The 24,938-nt window shown below is 35.0% G+C and overlaps 2 protein-coding genes across 2 annotated transcripts; one reads left to right on the top strand and one right to left on the bottom strand.

The window, feature by feature from the left end:
- The first annotated feature begins 2,770 nt into the window (after window positions 1–2,770).
- LOC132784674 (adenosylhomocysteinase-like 2) lies at window positions 2,771–7,015 on the top strand. The gene is made up of 8 exons (XM_060790443.1): window positions 2,771–3,276; window positions 3,399–3,472; window positions 4,487–4,556; window positions 4,608–5,167; window positions 5,710–5,816; window positions 5,894–6,456; window positions 6,523–6,644; window positions 6,863–7,015. The coding sequence occupies exons 2-7, from the start codon at window positions 3,422–3,424 to the stop codon at window positions 6,633–6,635; spliced, it is 1,464 nt and encodes a 487-aa protein (XP_060646426.1). The 5' UTR covers window positions 2,771–3,276; window positions 3,399–3,421; the 3' UTR covers window positions 6,636–6,644; window positions 6,863–7,015.
- A 361-nt stretch (window positions 7,016–7,376) lies between these two features.
- On the bottom strand, window positions 7,377–8,215 carry LOC132785540 (V-type proton ATPase subunit e). Its single transcript, XM_060791688.1, has one exon. The coding sequence runs from the start codon at window positions 8,147–8,149 to the stop codon at window positions 7,880–7,882; it is 270 nt and encodes an 89-aa protein (XP_060647671.1). The 5' UTR covers window positions 8,150–8,215; the 3' UTR covers window positions 7,377–7,879.
- Between the last annotated feature and the right edge of the window lie 16,723 nt (window positions 8,216–24,938).

The raw sequence follows: 24,938 nt of genomic DNA, 5'->3' as shown, positions 1-24,938 counted from the left end.
AATCAAATTATTGTTATGAAATTTACAGTCGGTATTTTAGTCGATATTCTTATTTTTTGCATATAGCTTTTATTGGACTTGTTAAAAACACCATTCAACTGGCTTCATGTGGAAAAGCTCATAAGTTTAAAAACCGGGAAAGTACCGAATATCAAATATAGATAAGCGAGGGCCAAATACAATTTGTATATATCAAATAATTAATCAATAGGTCAAATTTTACCTCTAATAATTCTCGACGCATTTAATTTGATTTTTAAATCAATGAAACATGATATCGATTTGAAGCTATTCAACAGATTAAAAGCACATGACGATATCTCAATTATGTCGAATTTTGGTTTTACCTTTTCGCAATATCTATTGTGGCTAATCTGGCGCGTCTCGGGACCCGGGTAGCATTCGTACGTTTCATTGATAAAATTAAAACATTTTTAGGTATTAAAAAGATGCAATCAATATTTTTATAGAGTAAGTTAAGTTCACTTTTGAATGACAAAATATAATTTCTTTCGAGTTACATTTGGAAAATAATTTTTTATGTCTTTTAGCGTTTGTTTTCAAAGTTTATTTGTAATTTATGCGAACTAGGATGCAGAAATAACATATTTACAGTTGAAGAAGTTTATGGCTTTTTAGGAAAAGCCTTGAAACACATATTTTGAGATAAGATTTGAAATGATAATTTGTATATTCTTCGCCCTTTAGAGCAAAAGAAGAAGAAGGAATGCGCAGTATAATTGTAGTTAATATAAAACAATAAGTATCAATAAAACCAAAGCAAATTCTAGTTTATACGACTAAGTTAAAATAAATGCTAGATACCGTATACTTACTGTTGCATACATATGTTTAAAATTAGTTTTAATTTCTGTTTTATTATAGCGACCTTTTTCTGGGATACGCCGTATGTACTTTATACATTTTTAGCAATGTTGTGCTGTCATCTATGAAAACGTACTTAGATTTTCTTAATGTCATGTTTAATTTTTAAGTCTTTAAAATGGTTTATGATGAAAGGTGAAATGAGGATTGCGTAACCTCACACTAAAGATGGATGCCTAGACCTGGACACTTCGCCAGACTTGCGATACTGAGGGATGAAAGCCAACAACTTTTACTACGTGTCGTTCCGCCATTTTAGCCAACAATGCCCAATGAATTTACTGCACAAAATTTAATTAGATGCCCATGTCCCTTTTAGCGTGTCCATAAAATGGAGGAAATTCAATAAAGAGCTCAAAATGAATCATCCACCAACAAGCAAAAGTCGGGGATGCTGTGCACTGATTAAAAGACTGCCACCAGCTCTGTGAGGGTTGAGGGCGTTGCAAAATGGTCTGTGTGCCTTAAAAAGAAGGATGGAAATTTAAGGATGAGTCTCTTTATTGTTAAGCTGCCATGATTCAGTCTCTAATCATTTAATAACTCTTTATTGTGCACAATCCCAAGTAGCTAACTCAACTGTGTGGTAGAACTCAGCATTAAACGTGATAAATGTTTATTATGCAGGCTTCTGTTCGTACTCATATATTTAATGATTCTAGGAAAAAAGGAAAATTCTTAGTTTAAAATTATAATTGTGCTTAGGGTTTTACTGTAAGATTCTCGATTTAATATTAACTAAAAGTTGTATTTACAATTATTTTATATTCATATGTTGAACGATAAGTTTCATTTCAAATAATGAATATTAAAAAATTAATTATCTGTACATATGTATATCCAAGAAAGTATTTCAAGTATTTTAATCGAAAAGGATTTTAAAATTATTTTAAATTATTGTAACGGAGATGTCTTGGTATGTATGTTGAATCAAATAATTGTTAATATTTAACTTGAAAACAGATTGACCTTTTGTAGTATATGTTCAAACTATATCCCTCCTAACATGATATAAATTATTTCAATTAAGTTTTAGTTTTTTTATGGAAAGGAAATGACATATTTGAATGTGGATAGTTTAATAATATATCATATCTGTTGGTTTTAAATGTTCTTTTCGTTTTTTAAAGAATCTCTTGTAATGAATAGAAAATCATGCAATTTTTACAATAAGCTAAAACAATAATATCATGACTATCAATAGGCTCTTGCCATTTTAGCAATATATATTGTCAGTTAATTTCGTAGAGTTGATTGTATTTATAGGTAGTATCATCAGTTTATCATCATTTGATTCTACGTCAAACTGCCAATTCAATCTGAACAGTGCCCAGAGAGCCTTGATAAGCAGTTAGTTCGCAGTTTGCCGTTCGTTCGTTTTGCGATTTGCAGTTGTTGTTAACTATTTGCCATGTGGGTAACGCGGGTGGAAATGACTGTGGATTCGGTTTTAAAACTGAGAGCAATACGAGTAATACTTACTATGTGAATGACGTGAGAGAGAGAGATAAGAGTTCGCTCCAAATAAGATAAGGTGTCTTTTGCTGTTGCTGTTTTTACACTCGTACATCACGTGTGTGCAGTTTTAAATACCATATAGTTATAGCTAATGGGTTGCTTTATATTAATAGAGCTGATTTATTTTTTAAGTAATCTTAATAGATAAATGTGATGAAAATTAAATTTAAAAGTACTTTCAGGTTAATGATAGACTGTCTGTAATTAGCAGACTGTCGAATTGTTTTCATTGCTAATTACAGATTTATTGTTTATAGGGTATGTTTTGGTCCAACATCCACTACAATATCGTTCTTTGTTTTATTCTTTATTTTTAAACGATCGCTGGCCTCTCCATAAACATAACCAGTACAACAAATTTGATGCGAATCAGTTCGTTGCTTGCGCCAGTCGAGAGCGCATCGAAGGCATCGGTCTCCACTCCAATATATTTCATTTCATTCCAAACTCGATCCGAAAAAGCAGAACAAGAACACAATAAAATAAGGTGACGCAGGCGGAGAAACGGAGACGTAAACCTAAACGTAAAAGTTGTCGGAGACGGAGTGAAGTGCATTGAGAGCGGGCGAATAAAACAGCGAACTCAATTGAAAAAGCGACGCGTGAATATTTAGTGTTGGCTCGACTAAGCTTTAAGATCTAGTCAACAATCTGATCTCCGCTGAAACTGACGCGGTTCGAGCAAATCTCCAATCCGTTGAGCCGGTCTCATTGGTGCATAAGACTCAACACAATAAAAAAAACACAACAGAAAAAACGAAAACAAAAACAAAAGACAGCGAAACATATAAATAAATAAATACATTTACGAAGGTGATTGTTGACACACTTGAAACATTTGAAGCATAGAACCAGTTTTGATATTGTCGAAATGTGAGTCCCCCAAACGGCGAAGGTCGTTCTATGCAGCGATGTAAACTCGTATCACAGAGAATATAGTATTATTGATATTTCTCTTTATATATATATTTATATATATTTCTCTTTATAAATAGAACTTTTAGTGCCTGCCTTCATCATGGCTAAAATGCCAGAGACTACTTTTGCCGACCTGAGCTTGGCTGATAAGGTAAGAAATGTTTGACGACTTTTCAATAAGCAGGTGCATTTATTTAAAAAAGGTGAACAAACTAATAAAAATATTTAAATTATTAACAGATTAACGAGATTCAACACAAACACGATACAGAATACAATTTCTAACTTTGTATAATTCAATGCAAAATCTCTCTATGTCAAGTTCAAATTGTGTGGTAAAAAAAATGAACAGTCGACTCAGCGATACCCTTATAAGTTATTTTTAACAACTGGGTTATTGTAATAAAACTCGTTATCATCTGTTGTAGTGAGTATTTGTCTTGAACAAAATATGTATACTGCTTGTAATTATTCATTTCGACAGCAAAACAAAATGATTTAATGTGGATATGATGACGTTACAAGCGTTGGCATAAAGTTCAAAGACTCGTTTCAATCTGTTTAGAGTATACATACAAGTTGTCTTAGCGAATTGTCTATATAAACATTGAGCACGTGACGTTTTGGTATTCAGTAAAACAAAAAAACACAACAAAACAAAACAAAGTAAAGCAAACCTGCGAATCGATATAAAGCAGCAGTAGCTCTGCCAATTTACATACGACTTGACTATACATATGTACATATATAATATTATATGTTCATATATTGAACGTATTTGTATGCGAATGTTTATTGAAATGTACACAATAGTTAGCAGATGGGTCAATGTGATACGCGATACAAATGCATAAAATACACATTTGCGGAATTCATTAATTTGTCCAGTTTACTTAGGTACAACATGCGCATGTGATTCTATCACAACGATCAGCGATCTACGATTTTCGATCCGTACTTGTTTTCTTTCTATTGTTGCCTTTGGCGTCAATTGGTTTGGCGAATTATCGCCGGTCCTCTAAACGATGTCAATTACCAGCTACAAGTCTCTTTGACCGATTGAAACTGGTGCAATCTGTATGAATAATTGAAATTGTAAATAATTTTCGAAATATTCTAGTTTAATAATATCACACATGTGTGTTTTGTTCTTTTGTTTGTGCAGACTTCTGTGAAGAAATCAAACTTAGAGGCGCGCCGATTCTCTGACGTTTCCACTTGTTCGTTTAGTTCGGGTGAGTCGTAATAATCTATAAATATTATTTGTGTACTAAATGCTTTTGCAGCTTGCTTCACAGGCAGTTCCGATGAGGACGAGGCTTCACCCAAAGATATCACACAGCGAAACTCCAATGGCAGCTCCGATTTTTGTGTCAAGAATATTGGAAAGGCGGGATTTGGGCGTCGAGAAATCGAAATCGCCGAACAGGAGATGCCGGGTATTATGACATTGCGTAAACGTGCCATGGAGGATAAGCCGCTCAAGAATGCCAATATCGTGGGCTGCACCCACGTCAATGCTCAGACGGCGGTGCTCATTGAGACACTGCAGAAACTTGGCGCATCTGTGCGTTGGGCGGCATGCAACATCTACTCGACGCAGAACGCTGTGGCCGCCGCTCTTGCCGAGGCCGGAGTTCCGATCTATGCGTGGCGTGGCGAGACTGAGGAGGAATTCTGGTGGTGCCTTGACAAGTGCATACACTCCGAGGGCTGGCAGCCAAACATGATCTTGGATGATGGCGGAGATGCAACACATTTGATGCTGAAAAAGTATCCAGACTACTTCAAGTCCATCAAGGGCATTGTCGAGGAGAGTTTAACAGGAGTACACAGGCTGTACCAGGTGAGTGATCCTTATTAATTTACATATAACTTGTACAGAAATATTTATTTATGTCATAACAAAATCAATCAATTAATTGAAAGCAAGATATGATTATAAAAATGGGTATGGCATTATAAAAAAAGTATATTTGTAAAGAAATCCAGGTTTCCAGTTGGAAAATGTGATTAGGATTATTTGTCAGGTGTATTCGTTACTTTCATATTACAATTCTTTTAATTCATAATTCAATTTATTCTAACACAAATTTATATAAAATATAATTTAAATGATTGGCGTAAGAAATTTCTTCTTCGAAATAATCCATAATATTAATTTATTTATATGCGACAAGCCGCATTCAGTTAGAATTCATTCAATAATAATCGATAGCTGATTATTCTTTTTGATTGCAGCTTGTTTCACAGGTAGATTGAAAAGATTGTTGTTTAATTTAACAACTGCTCAGTTAATCTGTATTGATCATTAACAATTTATAAAAATAAAACAAGATGATTACAATCTTGGTCATAAACTTATCGCAATATATTTTTACCTTTCAGATGTCCAAGGCGGGCAAACTCACCGTCCCGGCTATAAATGTGAATGACTCGGTGACCAAAAATAAATTTGACACCTATTACACTTGTCGCGACTCCATTCTAGACAGGTGAGAACCGACAAAGGAAACATTTATCTCGTAATATTCCGACTAATATTTGTATTTTATACTTTCACTCTCAACAGCTTGAAGCGCACAACCGATATTATGTTTGGAGGTAAGCAGGTGGTCGTCTGCGGATATGGAGATGTTGGCAAGGGCTGTGCCCAAGCTCTGCGAGGACAGGGTTGCATTGTATACATCACCGAGGTGGATCCTATCTGTGCTCTGCAGGCGGCCATGGACGGCTATCGAGTGGTGCGATTGCCTGAAGTGATACGAAATGTCGATGTTGTGGTCACCGCCACGGGTAACAAGAATGTTGTCACTCGTGATCACATGAATCGCATGAAGAATGGCTGCATTGTTTGCAACATGGGACATTCATGCTCCGAGATTGATGTGAGCAGTTTGCATACGCCTGAGTTGATTTGGGAGCGAGTGCGATCGCAGGTTGATCACATCATTTGGCCCGATGGCAAGATGATCATTCTGCTGGCAGAGGGACGATTGGTGAATCTCTCCTGTTCGACCATCTCATCATTTGTTGTCTCTGTCGCCTCGTCCACTCAGGCATTGGCTCTTATCGAACTGTATTCAGCGCCGGGTCGCTACAAGTCAGATGTTTACCTGCTGCCAAAGAAGATGGGTAAGTTTGCTACCACAACTGGTATAACGTGATTTTTATAGTAATGCTAATTTCAAATATAAATAGATGAATATGTTGCCAGTCTTCATCTGGCCACGTTTGATGCCCATCTCACAGAACTAACCGATGCCCAGGCCAAGTTCCTGGGCTTAAGCAAGGGCTGGGCCTTTCAAAGCTAACTATTACAGGTAAGCTTTGTCTTTTGCTTCTGAAATATTTTTGCAAGTAAATTCAAACAGTTTTCATCATAAAAATTAATTTAGAAATCATTAACTTAACCAAAACAATATAATAATATATTACATTATTTATTTATTAATATTAATTTAAATATAAATCTTCACACAATGTACAATAGTTTAATATGATTTTGTTTAACCATGCCTTTATCAATTGATTTTTACAGATATTAAACGGTATTGGAGCAATCGAACATCAATCTGGTGTGAAATTAAAATATTTATGTTTATTACATACACCTTTATTATTATGTCATTTATTTATACATGTTGTATTACCTTTTTATTGTGTTGCTTTAAATAAATATTTGAAAATAAAACTGCTCGAGAAACATCGATCGCATTACGAAAATATTACTTAAAAAAATAAACGAATTTTTACAGCAAAATACAATATGTTTGTTTATAAATAAAATTTAAAAAAAATCTTTATTTTATCAATTTATTCGTTTTAATAAAACTGTGAATATTTATATTTATCTTTCCAATCTACGATTATCGCGCCATTGAAAATAACCAGTTTCATAGCAAACAGCTAGTGACAAAAATAGATTGCAAATTCGGTTGGTGTCTGCGCTCGGCATAAATATATACGTTCGTACATTGACACATAGATGGCGCCAGTTTTCCACCCGTGATTCGAGTGAGTGCGAAAAACAATTGCCATAGTCAGAAAAGTTATTTGCAATAAATTCAATTTAATGTTTGGCATTGATAATATAGTGTATAAAATAAAAACGTACAATTAACCATGCATTTACATTCATTAGTAATCGACATTTAACGAACAGGTTAATGTATTTCTCAAGCTGTTCTTCCGATAAACATTATTCGTTAATATATTGCTTAGGAATGAAAGTTATCTCTTTTATTGTTTATTAGCCAGATCCAGAGCGGAATACTATTGTAACAAGTTGCAATTAGCAGGAAGTATTCATATTTCACTCGGGTTCTTCCGTCGGAGACTAGAAACCATGCCATAATTATCTGAAGCCTTTATATTCCACATTTCCTATATTATATTTTAATTTTTACTGGAGATTTTAAAAGTATAGAGACCATATAGACAATTGAACAATATGTCAAAGTCAAGTAGAGCTAAAATTATTTCAACAAAGCATTGTATTCCATTTTAAATAGATCTCAGCGATGGAGAATAATGACGACGTTTTCGGTCCATGGAGTTACTTATCTTCGTCGTCATTTATCACATAGGAATTTTCCCAGTAAGACATCATTCCGAAAATGACCCTTTGATCAACCCGTGGTCCAATGAGCGGATTCAACTGCATAAGGAACGTGGATACCCAGAGTAGCCAGCAGCAGACGGCGGTAAGAATAACACAACATCTGATGACACCTCGCTCCTTGAAACGTTTTGCAACCAAGCAACCAACTAAAGCGACAATGATCCAGAATGCGGTGAGCACTAAAAATGTTATCAGGGTTTTCATTTTCCTTTGAAAGCGAATTCAGTTTGGATCACCGCTTCAATTGAAAGTTTGACAGAGTACGCCATGCTCAAAAAAATATTATTATAGAAATCCAAAATCAAACTTTACTGGACAACAAACTCAATGGTTTTTTTTGGTTTTTGTTCTTAAACATATATATTTTTTTGGGGGGTGCTTGAGCTCATAAAGTTTTATGATTACGCGAACATTTGCTCATTTTATTGCAGCCAGCGGAGGCTGCAGACGCACGAAGCGCACTGGAGCGCAAAGGTTATAAAAATGGAAATTGTATACATTTTGCCGAGTGCCAGGCATCAATAAAATTGCTGCCAATACGCGAGTGCTGGGGATGGGGTGGGGAAGGGGATTGCTATCACCCTGCTTTCGCATCCTGACTAAGCGCAAAAAATCCGTTTCCTGCTCTACGGGATCTAGAGCAGGACAAGGACCAGGACCCGTGCCATGTGGTGGCTGGAGTCCCCTGATGATGATGCCATAAGTGCCCAGGCGCGGGTCGTAAAATGGCGGCTGCGCATTTGGCATTTGGGTCGGAGAAGGAGAAGAGTCGGCTGTAATCGAGTTTTTCCAAAGTAGCAATAAATGTTTATGGCAACATCGAATTTTCCATTTTCTCGCCATAAGTATCAAGACGGCCGGTGCCGCTAAAACGACTCAGTCCACCGTCCTTCCTCCCATTTTCCGACTTTCCACCCCCAGGCAAAAGGCAAGGGCATTAGCCATTTCTCGCTGGTCGAGTGCTTGCCGCGGCCATTTTGAATGCCATTTTGGATCTGTTCTCAACGGAAACTCATGAAAAATCCTGGCATGCAGTAGCTCGATCTGTTTGTTGGAGCTGACTGTAGTTCTAGTTACTCTATTTATGAGTAATATGTTGTGGCACCTCTTGGGTGTGGGATCGATATAGCATAGCCATAAATCACAGTTCTCATGGTCGAGCGACGTATGCAATGTCTCATATACGAATGCGACTTCGAATGCGAGTATTGAACATGTTCGTTCGTCTCGCAAGCAAATGCAAATCAGGCGTAAAGTGTGATTTCGGCTTCAAAAAATGTTGCCGTTTGACGTTTGCTGTCGGTGTCGTTGTTATTGTCGGCGGCAAGAAAAGACAAAGAAAACGCTCCCGATTCTAGGGCAACTCGACAGCTTGGTACCCAAGTCACTGGTGTATTTCCACATTTGTTTGGCATCGTTGAGTCAAAATATTTGTCTGTCAGAGACTGATTGATTTGTGGTAACCTGCAGACGGTGCGTGACTGACATTTGGCCAAATGCGACGTTTATTTGCCTTCGCAGGAAGTTGTCTGAAGAAGTCAACTGGCGGATGTTTGAAAGGATTCCAATTTGGGTTTTAGTATCATAAATGATAGAAGAAGGCAGTTGTCCTATCAACTGTAGATTGTAACATTTAATCAATTTTTTAAAAAGTCATCTAAATTCATATTACGATTATAAATAATATTTTAAACAAAATTATGTATACATTATTTAAAGTATAATGCTTCCAATTAAATGTGGTTGAGACTTATATTAATAGTGTAGACGATTAAAGAGGTTCTGGAAATATTATCATTGCTTAGTGAACTGTATTATGTTTCTCACAGCTCAAATAAATTATTTAACCAACTTTAGATAAGTATTTTTGAAATTTTCATGTTTGCAATAAGTAAGATATATCAAAATATATTTTAACTTATTAAATTAAATTTTACTCATAATAATTTTAATTTGAATTTTTTTTAACGATTTAAGGATTTAAAAAAAAAAGTTTCTTCTTTAATTACAATATTTCTAAAATTTTTGAATTAAATTTTACTCCAAATATTCATACTTACAATATGGGTAAATCCCAGAAACAGTCCACCAGCGATCAATTTTTAAATTTCACATTTTGTAATGTTTCTTTATATGGAACATTAAAGTAGATATCGAATTTTAAGAATTTAAGGCAAAAAAAGAAATTTCGATTATTATAAATGCAAAAATTTTTATCAAACCCAATTTTCATTATAATTTTCATAATTTTACTTACATTCGTGCTCTGCGCACACCTTCAAATCCCTTTTGTATTCTTCACAATTTTTTGCCTCTGCTTGGGCTCACATACAAATCAAAAGTAAATCACGTTGAAATAATCGTTAAGCACATTTATGAATATAATAAATAATGTTTAGTTTAAATAAAAAGATTTTTGTCTTATGTTAATGCCAGCGGAAAAAGTGTAGCGTGCGACACAATGGGTTTACGGCTTTGCTAAAAATCTATAAACATTATTAAGACCAAACGATCGGTTTTTGTCTTCTAATATTCTTAACTTTCTTTAGGATATTAACTTTCATTGGGTTTATTTTGCAGAATTCGCTAAAAATTGCGTTTGAAATGAAAATTTTGAAACTAACTTCCACTTTGTGTAGCGTGCGACACGTCACAATTTTATTAATTATTTTCAAAACAGTGACTCCAGTGAAATTGAATCTTATACCCTCCGAAAGTACTCTCAATTCACTCTAAGCATATAACAAAAGTTTTCGGTAAATCTTTAAAAAAAACCCCCAAAAAATTGATTTTCATTAGCTAAAATCGTGCGAATGTAGCGTACGACACGTGGGATTTGCCCATATATATTTGTAGAAAATATAACAATAAAGAATTTTGCTCGGCATATGGAAAACTCGTAAGCTTATTTGAAACATAATGTTCTACACAATTTAAAGAAGTGGCCTTTCATGAAATAATGCACTAAAAAGTCCTTTGTACTTTAGGGACCCCAAACTCATTATATACTCTTAACTTAATTTCAATGCCTCTTGAAGGTCATAAAATATTAATTGAATATATTTTAGGTGCTATAACATATCAGTATAGAACTTCTACTTCTTAAGAATATTTTTACAAAATTTACAAAATAGGTCGAGATGTGCAAACCGACGGAAAAATAGAATTGCCGAAAGAAACTTCTGATAAATCAAATATTTGACAATAATAATTGGACATAAGATAATTTATAAAAATAAAAAACAATTAAACAATGACAGTTTATATTATTTTTTTGAGATTATATATTAATGAAAGTCGCAGTTGTTCTGACAAACACTCTCTAATCCTCAAAAATTCAGATTAGTGCTAAGACTTTGAGCCAGCACGCGTTGTTTGTTCCGTCAATTAGCGTTTTTAACACCATTCAAGGAAGTTCTCGGCGCGGCAACAACTTGGGTTACAACAACACAGTGCTTGCCACAGATATCGCGGGTAAACAGCGGTCCAGTCGTCGTTTTGGCTTTGTCATTGGCGCCCTCGCAACAACTCCAACCAGGTGCTGATCGGGTATGTAAGGCACAGACTGCATAGACTGAGGCTCCAGCGGAGCACTTGCTTGATGTTGGATGCAAACATCAACTCGACTGGCACCCGGCCTTTGTTGGTACATGGCAGGTCATGCTCATTGAAGCATCCCAAAGCGTGGCAGTCGAAGAACTAGTTAACAATTTGCTTCTGACACCAATGGCCTATTTATGTGTTAGAGTTTTAAACAGTTTTTGTTGTTGAAACTTCAAATTGAGGCAAGCACAAGTGATAACATTTTGTTAATGTTCCTTTTAATTGATTTTAATATATTAAATTTGTTACAAACATTTATATTAAAATTAAGATAAAGTGTAGAAGGCATTCTAACCTTGTGCCTTTAGCAAATGTATGTAACAGGCAGAAGAAGTCATGTCCGACCCCATAAGATGTATATTCTTGATCAGCGTCAACAACCGAGACGATAGAGCCTTATGTCAATTTGTCTGTATGAAGCACTGGATCACACAAACTATAAGAGACAGAGTTATTATTTTTTTCTGCACGGCACTTGTAACTTTTGCACGCAGTTCATGTTTGTTTTATATTTTTGCCACGCCGACTTTTGCCACCGCAAATCAAAAAAAAATCATATGGTAAGCGTAAATTTGAAGCTTACGATTTTTGGTATATTTGAGCATAACTATAGTATTTATTTATAATTTTCTGAGTTGTTTGCTATTAGATAAAAATTGTAGAAGTTATTTTAGTTTTTTTGTTGTTGACATTCTTGTATATTCCGTATTATATGGTATATTTTGAACGTAATAGTATATGGATTTACTAAATATAGACCTTACTTGTTTTCATTATTTGAGTTATAATTTCGTTTGTTTAATATTTTTATCTATCTACCCGTAGGGTAGAAGTGTATTATAATTTTATGCCTGCAGGAAAGATATGTAACAGACAGAATGAGGCGTCTAAGACCAAATAAAGTTTATAGATCCTTGAGCTGACATTTCCTTATGTCCGTTTGTCCTTATGAACACCTAGATCTCAGAGACTATACGAAATATAAACAAAAATCGAATAACAAGCGTTATCTTGAAGCAAATGCGATTTTTTTGGTACAAACAATAATAACTATAGACAAAAATTGTCCAAGTTATTGAAGAAACACTTTTGTATGGGGAAATTTGCCCAGTTACTAGGAGTTTTAGTTCCTTTGCCTGACAATCTGGTATATTTTGCACTTTATGGCATATTTTGAGTGTAGTACTATACCAATACACCAAATATATCATTTGGCATATTTTTAGAATTTTGCGGTATATTATTTTGGTATATTTTAAGAATAATAACGAGCTGTTTTGCTTTCAATCACATCGACCCCCATTAACAATATTTAATTACATTGTCTTCAATTAAAAATTTGAATTGTAATAAAAAAAAGTATAACATTAGTTTTCAAATTTCAATACTCCATAAAAATTAAATTAAAGATCATGGTAATTGTACAAATTACTTTCAGATGCGATGTACATAAGACTTTGAATTGAACGAAAATGTATTCAATGAAGTTGCATTATTATTTATTTATTTTTTAACTACTCAAAAGTGAGTAAGTTGGAAAGAAATATCATGAAAATTTTGTTGATATATCTTAATACAAATTTGTATGAAATATTTCTTTCCATTCACTAGACCAAATCTGCCAATTTGCTTCACTGTTCCTTTTAAAGGTTAAAATGTTGCCAATTTCATGTCTTTTATTTCTCACTGTTATAATCAAATTGAAGTTAAAAATAGTGTGTTGAGTTGCATTCAAATCTAAACTTTCATAGCCCAACTACAACTTTCATTTTCATAGCTGCTGACCTCCAGCTGGATACAATTTGCACAGCGTAAATGGCAAGGAATATGGGGATGTGAGTGTGTATAAGGATACGAAGACTGAGTTTGCGCACAATGAAAGGCAAATTGCGAATTGATTTTTGACGCAACCACCAAAGATAGAAAGGGCAAGGGAGTTGAGGCGAGACAAAGAAATAAGATATAGTATATATAGTCGGTGGTTGATATTTGCGACGTCGCGTGGGCGAATAAATTAATGTATCTGGAGCGAGTGAGCAACCCCCAAAATATTCAATACATCGAACTCAACGGCGATATCGACTTTGTCGGATGCCTTTCAGAGGTTCTGTGTCTGTGTGTGTGAATGTGTGTGGGTGTGAGGGTAAACAAGTTGGCGGGCATGCAAAAGATATATAGTCCCGGCCATATATCTAGGCTGTGTGCCCGCTTGTCCCCTACCCATTTATTTATTTATTTGTTTATCTGGTATTTACGAGCCCGTGTGCAATGTCTGGTCGAGCTCTAGCTTCGTCTTTGGCTTTGACTCTTGCTGCTCTGCCTGGGCTTGGTCCCTTGCCAATATACGCTCTCTGCTCTCGAATAGCAACTGCCAACTGTCGGCTAGTCGGTTCGTTACGGTCGCTTTGTTGCTGTTACTTATTGGTATTGGTTTGTGGCAATGTGGTAATGCTATTGGTATCACTTTTGCTCTAACTGTGACTCTGACTCTTGCCGTCTTTGCTGGCGTTGGCGTTGGCGTTGTCGTCGACATTGGAGTCGTCGTTGTCGTTGTCGTCGCAGTTGTCGGCGTCGGCGTCGTTTGGTTGCGCTTTGTTGGTGGTGTGGATGTGATTCGATTCCTGGAATCTAACAGCTATTCACACCCAGCAGAAAACTCGCACATCGCATTCACTGTTTGAGCGTTTTCCGATGACGTTCCGTTCCGTTCCGCACAGCGCTTAGCTCCAAGTCCAATTGCAAGTCCAACTGGAATTGGCCGATGCCGACGGAGTGCTCTTGCTTGAAAGTGTTAAAATAATAAACCAATATAGCAGTAACAATAACATCAATTATAATAACAATAAAAGCGACAACAACGCCAAAGCAAAAGCGAAATAAAATCAATAAAATAAAGACAAGTTTAACGTTCAACTCTCATAAATATTTAGCGCCAGTTTTCAAGCCCTTTCTCAACGCAACTCGGAAGCCGCTTTAAATTATAACCATCATAATAAACGAATACTTAAACGAATGCAAACACTAACACGAATACAAATACGAATACGCATTCGAGTGTTGTGAATATCGATGGCCACGCTAGCAGTTATCGCGTTGACATTTAACGCCTCGATTTCTGTAGCATTTGTTTATGGCCAATTGGTTAGTGGCGAATAGCCAATTACCAACTAACTGGCTACTGCCATTACGTTCAACCTGTAACCAATTCAATATTGCCGACGGCAAGTGACTTTCAAAAATAAAAATAAATAAATATGCTATTCTGTTAAGTGCTGCCTCTTTCTTCAATTGCCAATCGGATTGTTCACATTACTAATATTCCCAACTGGTAAGTTATGCCTTGCAATTTAAGCGATCTACTTATTACTTATCTGTAGCAGAAGATATTCCATTAATTTCTATCTGAAGCGCCTTAGTTTTCATGTGTCTAATTGAGTACTTAAAGTATCCTAAAACATCAAAAAGACCAGCAATTATAAGTAGTTAATAAATAATTATAGTTGAATTTGTCGCATTTAATATTATAATTAAATTGTTTTCTGAGTTTTAAAACAGAGATAGTCGTAAATTATTTCAATTCAACTTAAGTGGCTGTATAGAAAAATATCTGTGAAGAATAAAGAACTTAAAGACAGTGCTTCGCCTAATCTCTTAATCTGTAATCTTAAAATCTTAACTGAAGAAATTGGAAAATATTTTCAATTTTCCAGAAGCTTGGAATTTTGTAAATTTATTTAACTAGTACTATAGCTACAGATAAGTGGGCTTTACTAAGTAATATCCATTAAAATCATTTTCATTAAAATCATTTTCTACAAATAAACAGAATTAATTTGACCAAAAAATACTGCAATAAACTGCATACTAAATTTGGTAATTCGATGTATTAATACATTAAAAATACACCATACTGTGTAAAATATACCAGATTGTCAGCCAAAGCAATTAAGATCCGATTTTAGTAGGCATTTTTTACCATTCAATAATATTTCTTAACAATTTTTATGCGATCGCAACTAAATATTCTGGAATCATAAATACTGTAGTTAATACAAGTAATATGTATGTATCAAACATGTTATTCTATTTTTTTCGATTTGCGAAACACAATCTTGTAAAGTCTTTGAAATCTAGCAGTTCATACGGACAGATAGAAGATATAATTCACTTCTAATGTTGTTTGATATTGTTGTTGTTTTTCCTCAAAAAGATTGCCACAAATTAAAGTTGGGGAATTTTAATTTATGGCAAACTCTGAAAATTTCTTTCTAATTTCTTTCTTCTTCTAAAATCTAAACATTTCATCGGAATTCATTTGATTACAATGAGTGTAGAATTGAATACTATATTAAAATAAAAGAAATTATAACTTGCTAATGCTAACAATATTTTTGTTGATCCATATAAATTGATTAAATCTGTAAATTTAAATTAATCTATTTATAGGTACAAGTTTTAGTTGAATACAGTCAATGTCTATGTACATTTTAAGAATTTATTAAATATTTTTAATGATTTTAAAATGTTTATTTACATCGGTAGAATTAAAACTTTGTAAACGAGCTGGTAATAAGCAGCTTCACTGGGTTACTAATAATTAATTATTAATTGCTACAACATTCGAATAGGCAAATAAAACTTGATTTATTTATTTACTACGGTTTATTAAATGACGTAGTAATGATTTTTTTCTCTTTTCCCATTTACAATATCATCCATTAAACAAGAAATTGGGATTTTTAAACAGAAACATTGGGAAAGACTTAAGATTTAAAAAAAACATAGTTGAAGGCCACAAGCTCATCTGCTCCATATGCGGAAGTTAAATAGTTCCATTAAAAAGACAATGTTATCTTTTGCAGTGGTTTATCGCTTTTTAAGTCGATGGCACTATTTGGACGTGCGTGATCCAATCCCAAGCAATCCTTCTGCTCTTCCCCAGCAAAGGGGGAAAACAACATTTCCTGTCTCCATTTCTACTTTATGCTTTATGGCCAGCGATAAAGTAGCGGGCGCGTTGTGCATTTTAAATGTTCCCACGGCATCATTCAGAGGGAAACAATTTAAGAGATCACGCACGGCCGTAATCATACACAACACAAACACACGCATACGCACACACTGATACAGATAATGGCAATGGCGGCACTTAAGGGCTGCTGTTGCCTAATCCGGTTCTGCAAAATGGAACCATGAGCTGGCAACCCTCATACTCAAGCCCATTTATTCAGTTACACGCACACATACACATATATGCTATTAAAACAGTGTCTCCATCCACCATTCATAGTAAGCGAAATACATTCGCCGTTACAATGTTGTCGCTCACAGATAAGAGCATACGCAAGCCAGACCGGATGAGTGTTTGTGGGCGTGACTTGTGAGCACTGCAATGGCTCCGCAGGGTTGCCAGACAGTTTAAGTTTCTATGTGTTGAAGACCAAAGAAACATTGAAATTAATTGGCAGTCATAGCAGTGTTTTCGTTATCATTTTACAAATTTACTATTAAGATTTTTTTATTATTTAATTTTATAAGAAAAAACTTATTTAATATGCAGTTATTTAACACCTTTGACGGAGTGTGACTGCCTTAACAATATACCTAAATAAATATGTGGCTGGTTACACTTCATTTAGCATTTTGGTATATTTTACTATGCGTGTAAGAACGCGCGTAATTTTAAACTGCGTGTAACTTCCGTTTTTAATAAAATTTAGGCCATGTATAAACACTTTATTTTGACTTTCAAGAGTAATCCTCATACTGATCTGGCTAAAATAAAACTTTTCTTATATAGTACATTGAAGATTCTCAAAGTCTATTGAACATATTTCAAAACGCAGTTATGTACATATATAATCTCTTTAATCTGCAAAAAAATTATTATGTCTTAATTGTGCATATTAGTTTAAGTATGGGTTTATAAAACACATAGTCACGCAACATTGTTTTAGTGCAAAAATAAATAATAATATTTTATTACGATACTTTAAGTCAACATTGCCTTCTGTTAAACAGAAACTAACCCATTTAACATTGCTCGGTGCTAATGAACACTAGATGTCGCTGTTAATGCATAGAAAGCATGGCTTCCTTAACGATTTTCTACATTCGTCAAACGACGAAGGAGCTCCCGTAAGAAATTGTTTTTGTACTTTTAAATGTGAACGACTTCGTTAAGTGTGGAGCAATTTTGGTTACATGAGGAGTAAAACTGTTATCTCAAGCGCGCTCTTCTGTTGCGAGCATTTTGCGCAGAGAGTATTTTATAAGAGCACTCTTATACACTCAATGCTCGTATAAGAAGGCGGAGCCTATTTCTGTAATGGCCGCCAGAAATCATAAATACGTACGTACACTGAAAGAAATATAATTCATAGTTTTATATATTCCCTGACAAAGAACGAATCGTTTCAAATTTTAGAATTTAAATAATAATAAAAAATATAATTTATAATTATTTTACTAATATCCATATATATTTATTCATAAATATTCTCTTCATTTTAAGGAATCACATTTTCTGTGTTTTTTGTTTGTTTGTTGATTTGTAATATGTGTGTAATACGTTTATGTTTATCTAAATAGTATTTTGTTTATTTACAGTAGTGCGTGTTTTGACCATTTAATGATACTAAATTTCCAGTCCGTAATTTATCACAAATTAAATAACAATAACAATGCAATAATCATATATTACAAAACCAATTGTGGTGTCTGTGAATTTTATTTCGATCGGTTAATAAAAACCGAAATTGTAAAATAAACATTTCTCCGTTTCCTAGACTTGGGGCAACTCGATGATTATTATAAGCCAAATGTTTAGATTGATTTCTAACACTTCCAAAATGTTCTGTGTATAATGAACATATAAAATTTCGTAATAATTAAAAAAAAAATATTACTTAAAACTATGTTAAGTATGTATTTAGTTTATACTTTCCAAAAAGTCGCTTCAGAACTATGTTATGTGGAAAATCGTAAAAATTATTTCACACATTTCTTGGGAACACTCGAAAAAGTCTTTAAACATTTTGCTCGTCTGTGGAGAGGACTATTAGCTGATCTCAAAAATAGATGACTGCAGATCATTTAGTGGCGACCTTGGCACACATATTGAGTTTCTCATCTGGACAGATAATAGGCATTAAGTATGTGCGTGCAACATTGCGTCAGAAAGGATTTCGATATGGCAGAACAATTCTCGGCCGTCATCAGGTGCGTTACCTGACCTTGAGCTATGTGTGTGGGGCGATTTCTAAACCCATTTGCGTATGTGAAAAGAGTTGAGTGTGGCCTCTGGAAGATTGCAATGTAAAAAGAGCCGTCGGTTCAAGGTCAGCGAGAGCGTTGTTTGATGGGTCAAGGCTCGATGCGAGCTGAATCGCCTACAGATCTCGGGATGCAAATCAGTGCGGTTTTTTTGAGTTGAACTCAACATGTGCGTCCAGCAGATCGGTTAATCATTAAAAATGCAACTTCGACGAGCAGCTGTTAAATGCATTCGAATGGCAGTTTCAAGTTTAAGAAGCATTCCAAAAAGGACACTTCTCACAAATGCCGACGGTAATAAAAAGCACGGCGCGTGTGTTTGGCATTTAAGTGTCCAGTTTCTGCTCTGTCGATTGCGGAATCTAAGCGAAATTAGAGCGCCATCGTTCTCGTAAATCCAAATCGCCAGTTTGGCGGGGACCAGTGCTCTGTCTACGTGAATCCATAAAAGGACAAAGGCTAAGGCGAAGGTTTTGGCCACTGTTCCAAACTAAAAGAAGTGACGAGGACGGGGCAAAATGTCTAAGATTGTTTCTTACAATGTTGGAGCTGTCTTTTGTTCGCGAGTGCTAAAGAAATGCGTAGAAATAAAACAAAACAACAGCCAACGAAGACTGAGAACAAAATGCGAATGCGAATGTGAATGGGAATGCGAAAACGACAACGACAACAACAACGACAACGAAAAGAAGAGAATTTATTGCCAACAACGGAGTTTCCGAAAATGTCAATTTCATTTTTATGACATCAAATGTTTGGGAAGCTTATACGGATTGCTGTCACAAAGTGGATTTCGAGACTGTTCACTCATCCTGCTTACTTTGTCAAAGGTTTTTAAATAGCTCAGCCAGATACGAAGCAGAAGCAGGGAAGAAAACATTCTTTTGATTAAATTGTTGTGAAAATTAAAGAAATTCCTTTTATTTTCGAGCAGTCAAATCAATTGCTCGACTGCAAGTTGTATGATAAGCTTACTTGTAAAAGACATTATAATAGCTTAAAGCAAAGTTGATACACCACTATAACTGAAACAGAAAAATATTTATAGCTTGACGAGAATTTTGTAATATATTTCTTTCCTTAAAATTACGGTCGACTATGGACGTTAAAGGTTCGAAAAAATTGCTTGATTTTAATTAAAATTAATTGAAATTACTATTATTACTATTATTATTTTTATCAACTTAAAATTCGTCTTTAACTTCATCTGCTTCTGAGTTGGTTAACAGTATTAGCGTCTTTTTTTGTTAGTTGAAAAATAATTAAATAATTTGAGGTCATATTTTTGTTCAGTATTACAATAAGCAGTGTATTCTTACTTTTATAAAATTGAAATCATTTAACAAGCATATGCTTTTGTTGAGAATCAATAATTTTTCCTTATAAGGGTATCATATTTAATTATATTTTAAAATGTTAAAGATCTAAAGAGATCTTTAGAATTTGAGACTGGTATATTATTTTTAGTACTCCAATAAGCAACTGCTAATAATAGACTTGCAAGTTACTTAAGAAAATACCATACCGTACTATCGTGTATATTTTTAGTTTATGTTTTAACATCTTTATTCATTTTTGGAAACATTTGCATTTGCATGATTATTTCGTAAATCTTAGTTGATTTCCTTAACTTGCCTTAAGTGCATGTAGTTAATCGAAAGCTTTATATGATGAGTAATTACTAGTTTATAGACGATGATAAAAGTAACACTTTGCGCTAGACCACGTTTGCTGCTCTAACAATCGTCATCTGCGAGTTGAACTACATGCGAGTAACTTATATCGACATGCAAATGCAGTTCCACATGTTGCTCAGTCAAACTAACGAGTGAAGTAGTCGAAGGTGGCAGAGATCATAAAAAGTGACTAGATATCGTGCTGGGTCTTCTCTTTTGTTTGCTAAGCTGCCCCATTCCCATTCCCCCTTGGCCATTTACGGACTACATTTTAATGGCGGATCAATGGGATTTGTATAATGAGCCCGGGGTGGACGCCATAAAACGATGCCATACGCCATTTTCTTTTATCTCGACTTAAATGAGCCGAGCTAAAGCCAAAAAAAGAGAATAGCAGAGAAGAAAAAAAAAACCTAACCCAAGTCCAAACCAAAAGTAAACCCAACCAAAACGAAACGATACACAAAAATGAAAAGAAATCTGATATCATTCAGAGTCCGTAAAAAAAGGGAACCCGCGTCTTTTATGTGCGACGCGGCAAGATTGTGAAGCAGATTTTACCCATTTTGGATACAGTTTTTTTTCTGTATGTATTGTATTCTCTTGGTTGAGGTCCCAGGTTCCAGTCTCTGACTCAGTTGCAATCGCCATCCCAAAAAGGCAGAGCCCGGGACGCAGAAGACAGCCTCTGACCACCGAGAGGTTGCTGGCCTTTTGTTGCTGTACATTTTAACAAGTTTTATGGGATGTCATGTGTCAAATGGAAATGGGAATTTATGTGTTTGTAATTGAACGCGAGACGCGAGCTCTGCAGAGAGGCCAGCTTCAGAGACCGACAACAAATCTCAAATTCAAGTGCTGTCATGGCGGCCATTTTGGAGCCACAGAACACGAAGATATGCTGGTGGGAGTTTTAACATGAAATATTCTGTGTTTACCTAACATGTATCCATGTTCAGTGTTATTTTAGTTCATATGCAAATACTGTTTAATAAAGTAAGTAATTTGATTCACTTACTGTGCCACCTGTTTATGTAAATCGAAGTTCTTGTGCTGTTTGGCATTGATTTAAACGCTTTATGGCGTCTTTATGAAGTCAGTCATCAAGTAGAAGTTTATGTCTCAATTAGTAGGAACTGTCAATCATAAATTGCCCTGGCTGAATAGTCAGCACTGAACAGTCAGGCAAGCGAGGAGGCAACAATTTGGTTACATTCAAGGTTCATTCAGGTACCATAATAAAACTTGCAACCGAAACCCAAACGAAAGCTTGCGGCCCATTTGCCTAGTAGGGGTAATAAAAGGGCGCAGTCGAGGGGTGTCAATTGCCATTTGGCTGACGATGAGGAATGGAATGGAATATAACACCAGAACCAATGGGAGCAGTAGCAACTGGCTCGTTCGCGTTGACTGCGGCGACGATAAATGAGTCGACAACTTCTGCCGTTCAATAGTAAAAATTGTTATAGGCAATTAAACAAAATAATAAAACTTTGCGGCGCTTCCAAAACTGTTTCAGCATCTTTTAAGCTGCTATTGATTTGTTTACCTTTATCATATTCACATCAATATCTTTGGCATTCACATGGCGTATACTCAACTTTTTGAAAGAAGAAGCGAATATTTGTGGGCGCTCCTTCCTTCCTTTTGGGCCGTCGCGACACGTCTTGGCCGCTTCCGCATCGTTGGGCATCGTCATTGTTGCCAGTCTCAATTTTTACGCTGATGAAGCCGATGAAGTTGTGCATCATTTTAATGGCCCTTGTGGCAAAAATGTCGTCGACGGAAATTACATTTTTCGGCAACATTAAAATGGGGCGCAGACAGCTGATGTCAAATGCATCCATCGCCCTGACTTTGAGTTTCAGTTGAAGAATTTCTGCGCCATGCTCTCCAAAAACAAATTATAATAAAATCTTTGGCATTTTATGGGTTCTTTTCAACAACACAAAAAAATATCATTTGCATACAAGATTTTATGATTTGTTGCATTAGAGAACAGGACAAAACAAAAAAAAACACCAATGGATTCGTTTACAATTTTTGACTTTATTTAGAATTCACATGTTATACTGATTGCAAATTTATACAGTAAAGAGATCCAAAGAATTTGGTAATTTATATATTTTTAAATTGCATTTGAGCGACAAAAATATGCTTTAAATTTAAAAAGGTAATTTTAGTTTCAGTCCGAAATTTTTTAAGTTCTTTTCGACATTTCTTCAAAAACAATTAACTCAGCTTTATTCCATTTTTTGTATTCATTGACAGAAAAATCTTAATAATGCATTCGAATATTTAACATTTTTCTTGATTCAGAGTTTGTAATATAATATTCTTTTAAATTTTTTTTTTATGTTTTCTAAAGTTGCGCAAAATATTTTTGTTGATGAATTTGTTTTATGTACAAAATTCTACAATTGGATCAGAATGTTATATTTTGAAATATTGTTGAATGTTATATACATAAATTTCGAATCAAAACTTTTTAGTTAACTTATTATTAAAAATTAATTATAGCTTCCAAATTTCTCAGAAGCAATACCCGATTTTAATTTGAAACCTTGAGGCTGCTTTTAACTCTTAAATTGTTAGTTTAGTTTTCCAATTTGCCCAAGGGATACCAAATAAGTAAATATTTGTAACATTTCCTGTTCCAAATGCAAAGCTGTGGGACACACTTACCTAGTGCCACGAAGTAATGAATCAGTCCGTTAAGTGGAATGCAGTCAGGAGTAGTGAAAGACAAAAGCCATGGATGAAATGCTGTCACTTGAACCGAGAAGTTCAAGGAAATTGCATTTGGAGTGCGGCGAAGGCAAAAGCTGCTTAATGGGCTGCGGTTGCGCTTCAAGTGGAGCGTTAAGCCATGATGTGCAGCAACGAGTGGAAGGTGGAGATGGAGATGGAGTCGGAGTTGGAGGTTTTTGTGGGATTTCAAATGCACTCAGCATTATTTGCAGATGTCCTTGTGTTGCGTGTTGGTTTAGCCAATTTGGCAGTTGAGTTGCGAGTTCTCCGCACAGCACATGTGGTTACCACAATATGTGTGTGTGTGTGTATCTGGGTGTGCACATAAATAAACACAAATGGCAAGCGAAGAAAATGAGAACCAAGCCTTGTGGCTGATTCGGCTTCGGCTTCTGCTGCTGTCAGCGCCAGCAGAGGCCATAAATTGCGGCTGTCACTGTCTTAATGGGGCGGCTGTCCTAAATTTATGCCACAATCAGCAGCAAGCAGCAAGCAGCAATGGCCAGTCTCTCTGGCCTCTATAGTCCACACCCTTCTGGGTGTCCTGACTGGCAGTTTGGCAGTTTGGCAGGCTGGCGCAACTAAAAGAAAAACAACGATAATTTATAAGTCGTAAAATGTTGGCCAGCTTCTAAGACGACGCGGCGCGGCACGGCGCATTGGGCGATGAAAATGGCACGATGAAAATGGAATGCGAAAATGTGTAGGACAATTTCCTAAATGTATCGCATTTGCCATGCGATTAGCAATCGACGTTTTGGTAGTCCAAACACGAAACAGTAGCAGCAACGAAACCTTCCCTTCTAACCTCCACCCGAGGGAAAATGTCCGTTCAAGATGGCCGACTTGGCTGCGTCTCAAGGGTGGGAAGGAATGAAGGAGGTTTGTTTGCTCGCCGAGAAAAACAGTGAAATAATTGGCAACGACAATTTCGCCAAATTGCAAAATATTTTCAAGCTCACTGAATCGAATCGTAAATTATTGGCTCGTAATTCAATTCCGACAAGTCAAATCAAATGCAAACGTTTAACTATAACAACAAAAAAACACAAGCAATTATTTCTTCAGTAGAGCAAATTGTATTACGTATAAGCATTTTATTATTTTAATGAATGAAAAACTATTTTTTTTGCGTTGAATCATTGATTATTAATTTTGGTAATTATATTTAGAAAGGATAAACACAAGGTTGCTTATATTATGGTTGGAGCTTTAGCTTAAATTTGTACAATCTGTATAGCAAAAATGTAAAATCTCTGCATATTTTGTTTTTACTGATTTATTTATGGTAAAATAACTTGTTTGTTAAATAAGCAAGTGCTTCTTACTGTTTTTAAATCATCAAGAATTGCTCTTCTAATCTACCATTTTTTGAAATTATCAAATCAAAAGTGTTCATAAATTGATTGCATATAAAATTTCAAAATTATTATTGACTTTTTTAACTTTTGTAATAATTTCAATTTAGATAAGAACAAAACTGTGGAAATTTTTAAATAATGTAAAACCAAATTATTGATAATATAAAATCACATACATAGTTTTAAAATACAATCAAATTATAAACAAAATTATTTATTAAACAATTAAGAAATTCATCGGAATATTAAATATTGTGTACACAAATTTGATATTCAGGGTTATCTTAGTATAGTACTTTTCCCTTCTCAAGTATTTTATAACAATTT

Source organism: Drosophila nasuta, chromosome 2R (genome assembly GCF_023558535.2).
Source record: "Drosophila nasuta strain 15112-1781.00 chromosome 2R, ASM2355853v1, whole genome shotgun sequence".
Lineage (NCBI taxonomy): Eukaryota > Metazoa > Arthropoda > Insecta > Diptera > Drosophilidae > Drosophila > Drosophila nasuta.
This window is presented reverse-complemented; position numbering and strand designations above follow the sequence as displayed.

Excerpts from the sequence above, each read along its gene's own strand:
- LOC132784674 (XM_060790443.1), top strand. The coding sequence starts at position 3,422 with ATGGCTAAAATGCCAGAGACTACTTTTGCCGACCTGAGCTTGGCTGAT. Across the intron at positions 3,473-4,486 it reads ACCTGAGCTTGGCTGATAAG|ACTTCTGTGAAGAAATCAAA; the intron begins GTAAGAAATGTT and ends TTGTTTGTGCAG. Across the intron at positions 4,557-4,607 it reads CACTTGTTCGTTTAGTTCGG|CTTGCTTCACAGGCAGTTCC; the intron begins GTGAGTCGTAAT and ends ATGCTTTTGCAG.
- LOC132785540 (XM_060791688.1), bottom strand. The coding sequence starts at position 8,149 with ATGAAAACCCTGATAACATTTTTAGTGCTCACCGCATTCTGGATCATT.